The sequence below is a fragment of the Clytia hemisphaerica genome, unplaced genomic scaffold (genome assembly GCF_902728285.1).
Source record: "Clytia hemisphaerica strain Z4C2 unplaced genomic scaffold, Clytia hemisphaerica genome assembly, whole genome shotgun sequence".
In the NCBI taxonomy this organism is placed as follows: Eukaryota; Metazoa; Cnidaria; class Hydrozoa; order Leptothecata; family Clytiidae; genus Clytia; species Clytia hemisphaerica.
In genome coordinates this window covers 1,901,209-1,918,189 of record NW_027104356.1, presented here as the reverse complement: position 1 = coordinate 1,918,189, position 16,981 = coordinate 1,901,209, and the positions used below count along the sequence as shown (strand labels likewise).

Below are 16,981 nucleotides of genomic sequence, written 5' to 3'. Positions count from 1 at the left end.
TTTGAAAGGACAGTCAATTCAATGTTTTAAAGTTTTGTACTATGATAAATGCTTAGGCAAGAATGCTTATGTTTTTGAATGAAATGAGTCTGCAAACGTTATGCTTATGAAAAATATGTATTTATTTACTGTATCGTGTGAATTTTTTTGACTCCTTGTGGTTTCTTCATTCGAGATGCTGAAATATTAATAATTATCGTGATCTTTTCAAACAGTATGAAATGAATGGCTAGTATAGATAGGTGGTCAACTTTTTGGTTTTGAAGATGAAATATTTATTATGGAAAATTATCAATGATAAATTTAACGAACTTAGCACCCCCAAGAAACCGACCATTGTCTATTCATTGCTGCCCAGGTAACTTAAAGAAAAACAGTTACCTTTTTCGAGCAAATATAATTTTTGAATATCTTTCAAAATATTTTGGGAATCAATTATTTATAGGACCTGAAGAAAAGTCATAACTTGTCAATAACCTGTTTCTATTAATGACACTCTTACTAAAGTAGAAAAAACGTCTGGGTCATTGCGTGACCATATCCATTCTAGTGATTTTTTCAGGTGGTTCTTTGACAGATTTTTCATTTTTATGACGACTTTAGATTCACATCTTTTTGTAGCAATAGGTTGGTAAAATTATTTTAAAGGCTAACATTTTTATTCTGGGTAGTCTTAGTAGATCCATTCAGCAGGCTTACATATGTCATGACTTTTTTTATAGTATAGGTGGTACAAATGCTTATTGAAGTCAGTTTCTTTCTGATAATAATAATTTTTCAAATTTCTTTTAGAAAATTAATTATCCAACATGGCTAAGAGGTTTACAGATTTGATCCTCGCTTACCTCCACCTGAGCGCTGTTTTCACACACAACATCATTCGCTCACCATCAGATGGTTACAACCAGGCGCGTTTTGTGTTAAGACATATCAACAAAGTTCATGCGACCGCGCATTACAGTCAATCGAACGTCACCTGTATCGCAAAGTGTGTCGATAAATGCGTGACTGACACTAACTGCAAATCGGTCAACTTCTTTCTAAACCAGGACTCTGATACACTACCGGATGATATTTGTCAATTGGTATCAAGTGACCTTACTGATAAATATGAATATACGGAAAAGCCTGGCTGGAAACATTATGACACAGGACGTAGTGTTTTGACCAGAATCACGGTACCGGCAGGTTCAGGGTGTATGTTCCCAGAAAGCGGTTCAGATTGTTCCTACGTTAGTACCAACAGTTTGGAGCTCCGTACGGGTGATGAGTGTAACAGCGTACGTGCCTATTTTGAATACGATCGTGATGCAGGTAATATATCCGTTTTTCAAAAAATCTAAACTTTTTTGTACGTATTTCAAAAAGATGATTTCCTGTCCTTATTTCAAGACTGCGTAATGAATTGAAAAGTTATGGGATTAGAAATAATTGATTTCTTATAGAACTTGAACTGGTGAGAGTACTTGTTTATGAAATCTTTTTTTTTCTAGGTACTTTGAAACACTATTGTTCGGGGCTTTACGTTTGCCCTAACAGTATCCCTACAACAAGTTATATAGCGGCAAAGATTCAATCACTCTCATCATCTTATAAATGCCAGGGTAATTTTTATAAAGCTGGTGATGAACAGTATAAATGGAGAACTAACTTCGGTAAGCAAATTTATTTCATTTTACTTTTGTATTTATTATGACTCAGAGGTTCCTACGATTACATTTGATTTGATCTTCTTTTCTGTACACCAAGAACTCGTACGAATTTGGCATTTTCACAACAAAATTAACGAAAATTTGTCGATATCTGCCCTTTTTGTCATTATTTTGTTAAGTGTTATATTGGTGTAATAACGTAAAGATTTTTAGAATCTTTACCGGGGATTCAAAATAAATCTGTCAGTATTTTGACGTTGGAAACCCTACTGCTCGCCTACCGACCCTTAGTATCAAGCTTTGACTCATACAAATATTTATATTTCTTTTAGATAACGGAATGGAATTCAAAGGGGTTTGCTTGTACGTTAATGAATTGGGTGTCAACCACAATTTTGATATCAGTCACGCAGCATGCTATGACGGAAATACAAAACACATGTTTGCTTACGATTTTGGTGAGTAGCAATGTTTCCCATCCCCTGTTTTTTGAAAGAACTGATGAGACAGAAAGAGACTAACTATCTAATGGGAATTTCTCACTATTTAAGGTGATTTTTTAATCCGCCTTGTCATCTTTTTCAGATGACTGGACGTAGATGCACCTACCAAATTGTAAAATTAAGTAAAATAGACAAACTTTAGAGTGGTTCTAATTATTGTGTGTATATTTCCTCTGATCTTCGATGTGTTATAGCTTCGTTTTTTTCACAACACTGCTTCTCATTTTTCAACAGAACAAGGACCAGTTAAAGCCAGTATTTACTATTCAACCGAATCGCATACCACATACAGTGGTTTTGTGGACTACATCAAAGGGAGGATTGATTACAACAGCCCACCTCGTGTTGAATACCTCAATGATTTTTCATGGTTTCTGTCGTCACCATGGGATCATGTTGGCATTCGCTTACAAGCGGCATTCCGTGCTCAAGAGACTGGTGAATATACTTTCACTATCCAAGGAGATGATTACGGTGTGATGTATATCCACAGTTGTATGACATGTACTGATTATGTTCGAGTGGCTCGATTCACCATTTCACAATGTTTCAATTGTCCAACGTAAGTTGGTCTAACCCTACCCTATTCAATATTTAGTTTCTAAGCACTTTCCATGTCAAATATTTTATATAGAGCCGAAATGTTACCAGTATGAGAACCTTTAGATCATGTTCAGACGTTACGGTTTCGTATCGTTCCGGCATGGTTTCTGTTACGGATCGAGAGTGTTCATATTGGTTTCGGAACGTTTCGGAGCAAGAAAACGGAGCAGTTCCGTTCCGATGAAAAAAGTGGAGCGAAATCGTTTCGATCTGTTTTGCTTTGTAACGTCTTTTTTTTGACGTTTCAAATTTTGACGTTCACACTTGTTTCGGAACGGTCTGCAGATGGTCTCAAAGAGCTTTGAATTTTGAATTTCGCAAAAAATAGCTATGTACGTCGTGTTACCGTAACATCAGTTACCAGCTGGCTTTCCTCCCACCACTCTTGAATGCCTCTCTACAAATTTCATGAATCCACAAATCCACAAATAAACCTAGTAGCATTTCCTACAAAAGTTGTTTGGGGCGTTCCTAATGTGGTATGGATTTTGTCTTTTTTTTTAACAGGAATTCAGAAAGTTGGCCGATCGCAATGGAGAAAGACACTGCTTATTACGTGGAAGTGTTTTTCTTGGATACGGGAGCGGACGACAATCTCAATATGAGAATGACCACGCCTTCTGGTGTCAAACGCCCGGTTAGTTTCAATGATCTGGAACCGTGGGCGCCTACATATTAAGAGAAGAGTAGAAGAGAAATAACGACGAGTAAGGTTTGACGAAAGATTTTTTCGGGAAGAAACAAATTGTGAAATATAATAAGGGCTGAAAAAGTTTTATCAACTTGAGTAATTGAACCATTGAATGTTATGTATAGATCACTGAAAGCCATTGATTGATTGAAAAAAAGTCCTGAGGCGTACGAAGTTTTGCTTTGTTTGTGTTTGGTAGATCGATTCACTGAAAAACTGAATATTATCATATAAGCAGATACAGAAAGGTAGCATTGTCTATATATATTGAATTGGATCAGACATCATAAGAGTTTGAAGTCTTTTGTTTGAAGAGACAACTTAACACTCTGAATTCCTTTTAAGGGATTTTAGAATTTTGTTCTAGCACACTTTTTTTTGCACATTCTTGATGTAGAAACAGGTAAAAACAAAAAGTATGAGCACAATTTTATTTCATTTTTCTTTATTTTTAAATGTATTATTTAAACTATTAGTAAATGCATGATACATAAACATATACAGTATCATACAAGCTCAATTAGGAATAAGAGTATTTCTCCTTAGTCGAGTTGTAACTCCACCAATTGTCTTCTTCGACCAAGCTTTAGGTCCACTTCCTGTCCATCTTGTAAAAGGGCATCTGTCCACTCGTATACCTGCGAAAAATACAGTAACTTTCATCAATTTACCAAAAAGGTGGAGTGTAGTATAATTCAGATCAAGAGTACCTATTGCACTAATTGCCTCTTTTGAGTGTCTCTTTTGAGAATCTTTCTCACTCTACGCTTCTTCCAATATAATTTATTTGGCTATTTATTATTCAAGTTTTATCCGTGATTCTATATCAGAATGTAACGATCATATTTCCTTGGAGATGTTTCTTTGTTTATGTCAAACTTACCATTTCAGCCGTTGGTCGTTCTTTAGGTACCCAATGTATACAATAACTCACTAAATTCTTCAATGTGGCACTACTGCCTCCTGAACGCTCAATGTGTCTCAAGATTTGCATATAAACATCTCTCAATGTTTTGCCCTTGGACTTGCTTAATATTTCATGAGCTCTCTCTTGTGTTATCATTTCTGCCATTATTATACCCATGCCGAATACATCATTAGCGATACTACATCGATGACCTTGTCTTTGCTCTACACTCATGTATGGATATAATTCTGAATGTTGACTGACTGACTTTGCTCTGTCTTTCTCTTGGACATAGTTGAAATTGCAAAGCTAGAAGAAAACGAATTCGATGAGACTTTTATAGGGGAGTTAATGGACGGAAATAATACAAGGTACACTGAAGGTTGGATAGGTTTTTACAAGTTTGTTTTCTTACATATTGTTGTTGTTAAAAAGGTTTCGATTGCGATAAGTCTCACAAAAAGTCAGTCGGTGGTTGGCGGGGTATTTAGTATTATATGTACCACATTTATTTGAGGTGAATTCAACCGCAAGCATATCAACGATTTATCTTACTCAAGTTATATTTGAATATATTTGTTACCTTAGCATCCAAATCTCTTCCCAGAACCACACTGAAGCTTGCCACCGCACAGTGCAAATACCCTTTACCGTGGATGTATCTCAAAGCATTTGAAATATCTCTGCAAATAGTCAGTACTTCCACCTTTTTGATTGGTACTTTCGTTTGGAATAAGACTCGGTGAAGAAAAGCATATCCTGGTGCTTCGAAGATGATATTGAATTCCTCGTCTACACATGTCACACCAAGGATTTGTACAAAATTCACATGGCTACCGAGTTTCCTAAAAACGAGAAATAATCGAGCTTCGGATAGCCTGTTAAAATTGATTTTCAAATTCAGTATGAATGGGACCTGCAGTAAAAATGAGACCACTGTTACTATTGTTCAAAACCTCATAACAAAGCCAGTCAACCGTACTATGTACCTGAGTGTAACTTGTGTTAATCTTTCACTCGAAAAAGTAAACAAACTGGTCAATTACTGTTGAATTTGCCTCTTGAAATAACCTTCATGCCCTTCTACCTACGAAAATTCCCTCTAGCTTTGACTTTGAAATCAGGATTATTTTTGTCATGTAAAATGGTTTAAATTATGAACAGCAATGAATTTCCATAGATATTGGATCTGTTCACTCATTCTGGTTCAGAGTGTCAGGGTTTCCAACCTACCTTAAAGCGATGACCTCATCCCTCAACACAAGGGCATCTTTTTCTTTATCTTGATACTTGACCATCACGTTCATACCATTGAATGTTCCATGACAAAAATTCAAATGTGCTCCACGTGCCAGTTCTATTGATTGGTCCACTTCGATCTGATCGTTGCACAGATATGGAATTTCGTCGCATATGACGAACTCTTTGAGAAATGCACTGTTCGATATTCGTTTCTGAAATGAAGAACACTGATTTTCAAAATCGAACCATTATACTCTTAACTCATTTCATGAGTTATCTTTATGATGAGCACAATCTTAGGATGTTTAAACCATTGAGTTTAAAACCCGAATAGCTAGAGTAGAATCTCTAACCTTTCCCAGGCAAGAAAAAGTGAAGCCACTTATTTCCCATCCAGAATGCGACTAGAACGCGCCACAGTCATGACAACGGATTGTATGTAGCGGTTCCTTTGTTTTTGAGAACTGTATTTTTTGAAATCTAGCGATAGATTTTACTTTTAATCCAACGCTTGTAAAAAAAACACGCGCTGGCGTTCTGGATGGAAAATAAGTGGCTTCATTTCCCATCCAGGAGTCTCGAGTCTAGCCCTTTTGGGCTTGGAAGTCAATGGTTGAAAATCATCGTAATCTTGTGAAATTGTAGATTTTATTGCATTTCTTTCGAAGATTACGCCAGCATGAAACACCGTGTAGGAATTGTAAGTTAGTTTTTTATTTCTTAATATTTCATTCGAACATTTCGAATTTTTTTTTAGCACTTTTTGATTTTATTTATTTCACGAATATCATATACTATTATTACTGTAAATATGATTAGTGCGTAAGCACGGAACTCTGAGTGGTGTCTTTTTAGTTTTTAATGGAAGACAACTTTTAAAATATTGACGAATATATGATAGAAATTGTGTAAAACCATATAGCTATTTCTACGTTTTTAATTGTCCACTCTTGCTTGCTTAGAACTACAAAAAAGAACTTTTAATTGGAGACGAGACTTACCGATTCGCTCACATGCTTTTCACGATTTTCAGCTACAAAAATAAATAAATAAAATATTAGTTTTAAAGGGATAATCAGATGGTTTAAGATATTTGGCCTGTAGTAACCTTCTACGGTCTTGAATAAAACCTCCAAGTATTTTGGTCTAACTATCTTCCAAAGTCGAGTCGATTTGAAATTACTGAAAATGGGTTCTTACACGGTTCTTTCGTTGTAATTCTCACTAAAAGCAAAAAAACTTTTAACTAATATATCTCGATTTAGGAAGATAGTTAGGCAAAAATATTTTGAGGTTTTACTCAGGACAGTAGAAGTTAACTACAGGTCAAATATCTCAAACCATCTGATTATCCCTTTAAGGACAGAGTATGTAAAGTTTTCCGAACAATATCTATCGGCTTATCTCAATCTAGTGCTTCCTGGTAGGCGATTTTGAGAGCTCTACTTTTAAATTGTAAACTAGTAGCTACTAAAAAAATCATACATTTGTAACAACACACTTACTAGCTGTTCTTAATAGTGAACCCAATCTTGCTTGTTCTTTTGGCGGGATTGAATCAAGAGGTGATTCGTTGGTTGGATTGTTTGCTTCACGTAGGTCCGCACCCATCTCCACTAAGAACACTATACTGGAAATACACGCAGCGCGACATGCGTAATGCAACGCTGTGTATCCTTTACTACATTTGCTGAAAAAGGAAAGATTTGTCAAATCATTTTTTTGACTGATAAAGTTGTAACACTATCATGATTGCATAATAAAGGAACCATATCTACCTTATACTTTCGGACCGCTTAATCGCGCCATTTAATCTATCCAGTTAGTTCAAGTTACCCCGGGCTCCATGCATAGAGATAAGAAATTATTAGGAGAATAGTTCTTTTGTTTATTGTTTTTCTACTATACTCTCTCCAGTTAGAGTCTGATTAACAGTAACCAAGATAAATTTATTTCCAATGCTGGAAATATCTTGAAAATATGATATTTCCATATACATTATTAGTAAATATGAAAATATGACTTCTATATTTCCAAAGTCAGGACTGAAACATCGTATTTTAAAAATGTTTTTAAATTTTGGAAATATCATATTTCCAAAAGTTGGAAATATTTCCAAAAGTTGGAAATATTTCCAAAAGTTGGAAATATTTTGAAAATATGATATTTCAATGAATTTCAGATTTGGAAATATCATGAAATATGATATTTCCTAAACTTTGGAAGAAAATATCCTAATTTATTTGGAAATATAAAAAAGTCATTATTTCCATATTTACTAATAATGTATATGGAAATATCACATTTTCAAGATATTTCCAGGATTGGAAATCTCTTATTTCGCCCAGTAAAAGATTCTCATTTTATTTGCGATATTAACTTTTTTAAGGCTCGTGCAGATAAATGTATAGAAATAGAACTAGTATAATGAAATCCACTTACGCATTAATATCAGCACCGTGTCCAACTAGAGCTTTCAACGCAACAGTATTTCTACTCTTGCACGCAACATGGATAGGTTTTCGTCCTTTGTCCAAGTATCGATTCACGAATTCTTTCGTACCACCGTGTCCTTTCAGTAGTTTTTCAAAGTTCTGCTGGTTTTTGTTTTCGATAGCTTTGAGTAAATTTCGAAAACTCCTTTGTTCTTTTCCACTATTTGGTGAAGTTCGAACCCCATCCATTTTTATTTAAATGTTACTTCTTCCTGTCACAAAGCCGTTTGTTCTTTTGTAAATCTTACTTTCATTTTAATTTTATTTGATGAATATATTTGACGTCAATTTTACAAATTTTTTGTTTTTAATGAATTCCTGAGAGGTTTCGTGCAATCAAATAAAAGTTTTCGTGATGTTTTCCTTTGTATGTACTTTTTACTGTACGCTTTCCTTAAACTGTACGCTTATTCACTAATATTATTGGGCTATATTACACGGTGAAAATCCTTATTACTTATATTTTCGGATTCTCGTTCTATGAGAAACATTTTGACACTCCTTCGGGTGAAAATTTTGATGACATGATATCACAAAGACGAACAGATGGCTCTACAACAAAACATTATATAAAGTTTTCGCATGCATACTCTTAGCTTCCAAATAAATGGGGGATTCGAACAAACGGGGGGGGGGGAGGTTGGAAATTTTGGAGATTTAATAAACGGGGGGACCTGATTGCCGGGGGAGTTGGAAATCGTACTTCTTCAAACCCAAAAATAAGGTATAAATATAGGCTAAAATTAGGCTATTTAATTCGCCACATATCACTAATTCGTCTTCTATTGTTATTTTCTCTTTTACGTCATAATCTATGCATGAATAATCGCATAAATTGTTTCTGATCGACCTTGAGATTTAAAAGTGGTTTCTACTTGCTTTTTCGTTTGAATTATATTGTTTGGTAACACCTTTATAGCTTTTGAAATGAAATAGATTGACGGCCGATTTGTTCTTATATTCAAAGGTGTCAACAAATGAAACAAGAAATAGTTGATGGTCGATCCCTCCTTTGTTTAAAGGTGTCAACAAACAAACTTTAGAAAGTGAATGGATGATCGCTTCCTTATTCCGTCTAGCAAAAATGATACAACACAATAGGGATCTCAATGTCTGAACCCGTTTTTTATAAGAAAAACTTTATAAAAAATATACTGTATGAGGATTTTAAGAAACGGCACAAGAATACCCACAAAATGGTGGAATCAATTTTGATATTTTATTTTTTAATTAATTTTGAATAACTTAATTTTCGCGGTGATCTATTTGTGGAACTTCTAAAAATCTGAATTATTTTCTTATAGTCCTTATTTCTTTATAACAAGTCAAAATGTAGAAGAAAAAAGTTTTTTCATAATCAAAAAAGTCACAAGTTCTGGGACACTTTCGTTTTCGATAGATCGCTATTTCCTATCCTCATCACGGTTGGGATCCCTCTAATTCAGTCAAACCGGTTACCGACCGCCGTAAAGATTTTGATAATATTATCAGGATTAAAACTCCAAAGAAAGAACATCCTACAGCTTCAAAAAAATTTAATGTTTTTAGAAAACTCATTAAAAAAACGTGTATTACTTTATATCTCGTCGGGCGTTTCGGGCGTGAATACACTAATAGAGCAAGGCAGTAACTCCTCTTCACCTGAACTTATAGTTGTCGTATGATTTTTTTGATATCAGATGAAATTATAGGACGAAATGATAGAAGTGAGGAGAATTTCAATGAAAGATGTGATTAAGCAATTATTGATGGCGTTTTGAGTGAATAATATGAAAGTGTTTACTGCGGTAGATAGCGTGACCATATAGTGAATGTTGTTTTGGCGCGAAACTATAGGCATTTTTAATAATTAAAAAAGGCGTGACCAAGAAATGTTTAGTGTCTTTGGACAAAATTACTGACATTCCTTACGAGCAAAAAAGCGTGACTGAGTAGTGTTTTGTCTTTTTGGTGCAAATAAAGGACATTTCCAATGATAAAAAGGCATCATCAAGTAGTGTTTGGTCTTTTTGGTGCAAAATTAAGTACATCCCCAATGAGTAAAAAGGTGTGACCAAGTAGTGTTTAGTGTTTTTGGTCCAAATTATGGATATTCCCAATGAGTAAAAAGGTGTGACCAAGTAGTGTTCAATTTCTTTGGTCCAAATTAAGGACATTCCCAATGAGTAAAAAGACGTGACCAAGTAGTGTTTAGTGTCTTTGGTCCAAATTATGGATATTCCCAATGAGTAAAAAGGTGTGACCAAGTAGTGTTTGGTCTTTTTGGTACAAACTAAGGACATCCCCAATGAGTAAAAAGGTGTGACCAAGTAGTGTTTAGTGTTTTTGGTCCAAATTAAGGACATCCCCAATGAGTAAAAAGGTGTGACCAAGTAGTGTTTAGTGTTTTTGGTCCAAATTATGGATATTCCCAATGAGTAGGCGTGACCAAGTAGTGTATCGTGTTTTCAATCAAACTATAAACATTTTTAATGAGTAAAAAGGCGTGACCAAGTAGTGTTTTATTTTTTCAGTTCAAACTATGGACATTTTTAATGAGTAGAAAAATGTGGGCAAGCAAAGAATTTGAAATAAGATTTTCATTATTTATGAATATTTTTTCCAAGTAATATGAAGTAACTATGTAATGAATATTTTTATCCAAACTATGAGAAATTATAATGGGTAAAAATAAGTGACCATGCAAATGTTTACAAAAACGACAGTGGCCTTTTAGGTGAAGATAGTAACAATTTATTTGTTACATCTTTTACTTGTCAGCATTGGTTCTATTTTCGACCAAATTCGCGTAAATTTCAAGTTTCGCGTAAATTTTAATTGGTCACAACTTTTCTTGACGTGGTGAAAATGTTCATTCTCTGTCAATATATCCTAAACAAAACTTTGTCACTTACACCGAAAACAGCAAACACTACTTAGTCACGCCTTTTCCCTCATTAAAAATATTCAAAACTCGAACAGAAAACACCAAAAACTACTTAATCACGCCTTTTAACTCATCAAAAATGTCACACCTCAATCCAAAAACACCAAACATTACTTGGTCACACCTTTTTACTCATTAAAAATGTTCAAAACTTAGACCAAAAATACCAAACACTACTTGGTCACGCCTTTTTAGCCATTACAAATGTTTACAAGTTGGTCCAAAAACGCCAAACAACACTCGCGGTCACGCCTTTTTACTCATCAAAAATGTTTACAAGTTGGTCCAAAAACACCAAACACTGCTTGGTCACGCCTTTTTAGCCATTACAAATGTTTACAAGTTGGTCCAAAAACACCAAACACTGCTTGGTCACGCCTTTTTAGCCATTAAAAATGTTTACAAGTTGGTCCAAAAACACCAAACACTACTTGGTCACGCCTTTTTACTCATTAAAAATGTTTACAAGTTGGTCCAAAAACACCAAACACTGCTTGGTCACGCCTTTTTAGCCATTACAAATGTTTACAAGTTGGTCCAAAAACACCAAACACTGCTTGGTCACGCCTTTTTAGCCATTAAAAATGTTTACAAGTTGGTCCAAAAACACCAAACACTGCTTGGTCACGCCTTTTTAGCCATTAAAAATGTTTACAAGTTGGTCCAAAAACACCAAACACTACTTGGTCACGCCTTTTTACTCATTAAAAATGTTTACAAATTGGTCCAAAAACACCAAACACTACTTGGTCACGCCTTTTTACTCATTAAAAATGTTTACAAGTTGGTCCAAAAACGCCAAACAACACTCGCGGTCACGCCTTTTTACTCATTAAAAATGTTTACAAGTTGGTCCAAAAACACCAAACACTACTTGGTCACGCCTTTTTACTCATTAAAAATGTTTACAAGTTGGTCCAAAAACACCAAACACTACTTGGTCATGCCTTTTTACTCATTAAAAATTTTCAAAGCTTCAGACCAAAAACACCAAACACTACTTAGTCACGCCTTTTCTACTCATTAAAAATGTTTACAAGTTGGTCCAAAAACACCAAACACTACTTGGTCACGCCTTTTTACTCATTAAAAATGTTTACAAGTTGGTCCAAAAACATAAAACACTACTTGGTCACGCCTTTTTACTCATTAAAAATGTTTACAAGTTGGTCCAAAAACACCAAACACTACTTGGTCACGCCTTTTTACTCATTAAAAATGTTTACAAGTTGGTCCAAAACACCAAACACTACTTGGTCACGCCTTTCTACTGATTAAAACTGTTCAAAACTTAGACCAAAAACACCAAACACTACTTGACCACGCCTTTTTTACTCATTAGATATGTTCACAGTCAGCCTTAACACTGCTTAGCCACTTCTTTTTTTAAAATGATCAATTAGCAGTATTTTATAAAAAATGAAAACATATTACTTTGTTACGTCGTTTTACACCAGATTCCCAAATCCTTACTAAGATTCTCGTCACTCTTACGAGATTTTTCAGCCTTTTTCCCGGTTTAACTGGCATTAGATTGAAAAGGACTTTGTTTTAAAGGTGCGGAAAATCATGTCTTTACTTTCGATACTTTTTGAAGTTTATTTCTCAACTACCTGAAGTTCTGACTATTTTCCGGTAGAAAAGTAGCAAAGGAATCTTAGGTTGGAAAGGTAGTCTTACGCTAAACAAAAATAACACCTTTTCGGCCTTTCGAAATATTCATATTTTGTCATAATATACGAAGCATAACTTGATCACTTTTAACCCGCTCTTTTTGAGAAATTTAGTGGGAAAATGTTTTCATGACGTCATAATTGATTGAGATGTATTAGTGCTAATTCTATAGCTATATTCCTCCAAGAGAAATGTATCAAAATTTGTCAGTTTAACAAAAAAGAATTATGTATCGACTTTTGTGCTCTTATAAAAAACATATCTATTATCTAAAACAAAAAGTTTTTTTTTATTCCACTCATCAAATTCACACCTTTTAAAGATCAATTTATTTGTTATATAATATCACACTTGAGGGATAGAACATAATTGAGGTCTGTTTGTTTATTCTCTCGTGTATAAATTATTAGAAAAAAGAAAAATATGAATGGGTTACCGGTTAATGATATGTGGCGAAGGAGTGCTATGCACACCCCCGGGCTTATTTCCCCAAAAATGGAAAAAAAGACATATCATTTAAGATTTTTTTAAGCGCTGGTAAGTTATTTGTTGTAAATTGTATAAATTTGATGATTTTGCTGCCTCACAATTTTTCTATTGTCAGTATATTCGCCTTGACATACCAAGGGGAACACTATTTAAAAAAAAATACTGAGCCTGAACTACAACAAGGTGTTGGCGCTTAATTGGGAAAAGGTTATCATGGTTGAGAAACAATATAACGAGTAAAAATTTTTGGTCACATCCACTTCAATAAAATCACATCTTAATTTATTGTAAGGCGTACAAACTTTCGCGAAATGTTTTTGGCAAACTAGAAAATCCTGTGTAAAACATCAAACTGTGAATGAAATAACGTTTGTGGCATTTTTATGTCTGTTAAAAGCCTAATTAGTCAAAAAAAACAAAAGTTTCAAGCCAATCCAAGAAGCGTTTTCCCTCTAAGCCATTTTTTCATGTGAAAATTCACCTAACGTAAACAGCACGACAGGAAAAAATCATGCAACGACACCTAACGTTCCATTGAACGTTACTCAGGAACTACTCTTTTCCTTCGACAGCAAAATATATTAGGAAGTCTCTTTCTGATTTTTTTCGTCCTGAAAACATAAAAGATAGGGTTAACACAACTTGGATTCACCGTAGCAATTAAAGTTCCAAGGAAGAATGCAAAGTCTCTAGGATCATCAGCAGTTGATATGGCGCTGCCCACCATAATTAAGATTATACCAAAAAACACGAAATGAGTCAATAACAAGATTAAAACGCTTTTGATTAAGCTCCGTTCTTGATTCTTCATTTGTTTGATGGTTAAGTTAGAGACTTCGGAATTGGAAGGATTACTGCTCTGACATTTAGAAGTACTGAATGATACCAAAATCTTTGTCGATCTTCTCTTTTGGCGGTAGACCAAAGTATAACTTATGATTAGAACAAGAAGAGTTCCTACAATATGCAACATTTGTGTGATCCCGAAAAGTGTTGGATAGAAGAACGATGTGGAATTAATGATTCCTTCGAATACCCAGCACATCAAAATCAACTTTATAATTTTCCCTTTTTCCATCCAAGAATCATGTTTGTTCGGTAAAGTAATCTTCATGACACGTTCCAGTGAAAGCAAACTGAGGTTCAATAAAGACATGGACAGTAGAACTCCTGATATATAACGAATGACCGATGCTTGTATAGGTCTCCCGATAACAAACTGAATGCCTGATAATGGCTGATATACCAAACTAACTAAAAGATCAGAAATAGCAAGAGATAAAATGAAGATGTTATGATCTTCCATGGATGAAAATGACATAGTTTCTTTGTAAAGGCACCATATAGCGATAAGGTTTCCTGATCCTCCAATAAATGTCAACACAAAATGACTGATGGAAATCATGAACATATTCATTGTGCCCTTTCTTTGATGTCTCCTTGACTTGTTTAAATGTATGAAGGAGAATCGATAACTTGATGAATCCCGGATTGTTCTCTCCTTCTTATGAAACTGTCCAGAAATATTGAGACCAGTGTTTTGAAATGTATCCCCCAGCCGAGTCTATACGATAAAGATTTACTTGAGCTTTTATGAAGCTATCAACCACACTCAAGTTATGTTCAGTATTTTCAGTGTTTGAAGACAAATACAATATTGGTCTGTTTTAGAACAAGAAAGAAGCAATCTAATGTCATTAAACAGCGAACATCCCGGTCAAAGTAATTTGGCCTTCTCTTAAATGAAGCAAAAAAAGCTGATTCAAACTACAGAGCTTTGTCAGTTAAAAAAGAATATGTTGCAAAATATAGTGTTATTTGGAAATACGCTGGAGAGTGTTATTTTATGAATAGCATTTCTTCAATAAAAGTTAACATTCTCAACGTCAACGTCCCTGATTCTCATATTATTATCACAATAATCTTATCTCGCACCTTTTTTATCTCAAGATTTTAAAATGAAAAGTATTGTAACGTTTTTCCATTGCAAAGACTGCAAAATTTAATCCCTTTTATATGCATTGGTCATTTTCTTATTTCTCTTATTTTTCTCAATTTACCTCTTGCTTGTAGCACCTGCAACATTCACCATTATAGGCCGTGGCCAGTGGATTGTTATTGTTTCAAAAATAAAGAAAAAATTCAAAATGTCTGGGACCAACTTTTTGATATGTTTCTTACTCAATTTGAGGGTGCTGATTCCAAATTTGAATGTTACCAAGCTTGAAAACCCGCAGTTTTTGCGTAATTTGCGATTTTCTGCGTTTTTAGGCAAAATTGTAAGCCCTGAAAATGTGTGATTTTTGGGGGGTCTTCAAAATCAAAAAAGACTTATACCACGTGATAGAGCTCTTCAAACTGAGCAAAAAAATGTATTATATCAAAATATCAACTTTTCTAGATCAAAAGTTATAGACGATTTTATGGTCAAAAATTGGGAAATTTGTGGAAAAAACAGGGAATTTCCCCACAATCTGCATAATTTATGCAAAATTATAGCAATTTTTTACCACAAAAACGCCCATAACTTTTGATCTAGAAAAGTTGAGACTTTGATATAATACATTTTTTTGCTCAGTTGGAAGAGCTCTATCACGTGGTATAGGTCCTTTTTGATTTTGAAGACCCCCACAAAATCATGAATTTTCAGGGCTTACAATTTTGCCTAAAAACGCAAAAAATCGCAAATCACACAAAAACTGCGGGTTTTCAAGCTTGGTAACATTCAAATTCCGAATCAGCACCCTCAAATTGACCAAAATCAATTCTAAAAGCTTGGTCACGGACATTTTGAAAAAAAGTGAAACGTTTTGGTGGCACTGGCCATGGCCTATTAGTACTAGTAACGTAATTCACCCTGTCCCAATTCCAACTACTCTTCTTTCAAACCCTGGTATGCCTAGCACTAATTCGCCACATATCACTAATTCTTCTTCTATTGTTATTTTCTCTTTTACCATATTTAGATGTGGTTTCTACTTGCTTTTTCGTTTGAGTTATATTGTTCAGTAACACCTTTATAGCTGTTGAAATAAAATAGATTGACGGCCAATTTTTTCTTTTATTTAGAGGTGTCAATAAATGAAACAAGAAATAGTCGATGGTTGATATTGTCCTATGTTTAAAGGTGTCAACAAACAAACTTAGATAAAGAATGGATGATTGCTTCCTCATTCCGTCTAGCAAAAGTAATTATGACATGCCATATGTCGTTTTATTATTTTCAGGGAGGATGTTTCAACATCAATATTTCTCGACATTTCAAAGTAATTTTTTCGCGAAGTCTCAAAGTCATATTTTCGCGAAGTCTCAACGTCATTTTTCTCCATATTCCAAAGTCAACTTTTCGCGAAATCTCGAATTCATTTTTTACGACATTTCAAAGTCAACTTTTACCTGAGATCTCGATGTCTGAACCCGTTTTTTATAAGAAAAACTTTATAAAGAACATACTGTATAAGGATTTTAAGTGTGTAGAAGAAAGAAGTTTTTTGATAATCAAAAAAGACACAAGTTCTGGGACACTTTCAGAGATTGCTCTTTCCTTTATTTGTCACGGTTGGGATATCTCTAATTCAGTCAAACTGGTTACCGATCGCCGTAAAAATTCTAATAATTTTTTCAGGCTTAAAACTTCAAAGAAAGAACATCCTAAAACTTCAAAAAAATGTTAATGTTTTTAGAAAACCTCAATATAAAACGTGTATTGCTTTATATCTCGTCGGGCGTTTCGGGCGTAAATACACTAACAGAGCAAGGCAGTAACTCTTCTTCACCTGAACTTATAGTTGTCGTAAGA

General features: G+C 34.4%; 2 protein-coding genes across 3 annotated transcripts; one reads left to right on the top strand and one right to left on the bottom strand.

Annotated features, from left to right (window-relative positions):
* The first annotated feature begins 26 nt into the window (after positions 1-26).
* LOC136818220 (uncharacterized) lies at positions 27-3,739 on the top strand. Of its 2 annotated transcripts, XM_067074586.1 has the most exons (6): positions 27-627; positions 793-1,314; positions 1,494-1,655; positions 1,985-2,110; positions 2,390-2,717; positions 3,266-3,739. In XM_067074586.1, the coding sequence occupies exons 2-6, from the start codon at positions 810-812 to the stop codon at positions 3,435-3,437; spliced, it is 1,293 nt and encodes a 430-aa protein (XP_066930687.1). In that variant the 5' UTR covers positions 27-627; positions 793-809; the 3' UTR covers positions 3,438-3,739. The 2 variants fall into 2 exon arrangements, with proteins under 2 accessions (XP_066930687.1, XP_066930686.1); XM_067074585.1 differs by lacking the exon at positions 27-627 and having other exon boundaries at positions 639-1,314.
* A 245-nt stretch (positions 3,740-3,984) lies between these two features.
* Positions 3,985-8,489, bottom strand: LOC136818219 (probable serine/threonine-protein kinase DDB_G0280461). The gene is made up of 7 exons (XM_067074583.1): positions 8,041-8,489; positions 7,104-7,288; positions 6,600-6,631; positions 5,590-5,810; positions 4,940-5,201; positions 4,333-4,665; positions 3,985-4,087 (listed from the first exon to the last, which is right to left on the bottom strand). Exons 1-7 carry the CDS (start codon positions 8,280-8,282, stop codon positions 3,992-3,994), a joined length of 1,371 nt encoding a protein of 456 aa, XP_066930684.1. The 5' UTR covers positions 8,283-8,489; the 3' UTR covers positions 3,985-3,991.
* Positions 8,490-16,981: the final 8,492 nt, after the last annotated feature.

What these genes read in the sequence shown, in the direction of transcription:
- LOC136818219 (XM_067074583.1), bottom strand. Translation starts at nt 8,282, where the DNA reads ATGGATGGGGTTCGAACTTCACCAAATAGTGGAAAAGAACAAAGGAGT. An exon ending in AAAAGCATGTGAGCGAATCG is followed by an intron (nt 5,811 to 6,599) that starts GTAAGTCTCGTC and finishes TCTTCATTTCAG; the next exon opens with AAACGAATATCGAACAGTGC. An exon ending in GATGAGGTCATCGCTTTAAG is followed by an intron (nt 5,202 to 5,589) that starts GTAGGTTGGAAA and finishes TCTCGTTTTTAG; the next exon opens with GAAACTCGGTAGCCATGTGA.
- LOC136818220 (XM_067074586.1), top strand. Translation starts at nt 810, where the DNA reads ATGGCTAAGAGGTTTACAGATTTGATCCTCGCTTACCTCCACCTGAGC. An exon ending in TGAATACGATCGTGATGCAG is followed by an intron (nt 1,315 to 1,493) that starts GTAATATATCCG and finishes TTTTTTTTCTAG; the next exon opens with GTACTTTGAAACACTATTGT. An exon ending in TAAATGGAGAACTAACTTCG is followed by an intron (nt 1,656 to 1,984) that starts GTAAGCAAATTT and finishes TATTTCTTTTAG; the next exon opens with ATAACGGAATGGAATTCAAA.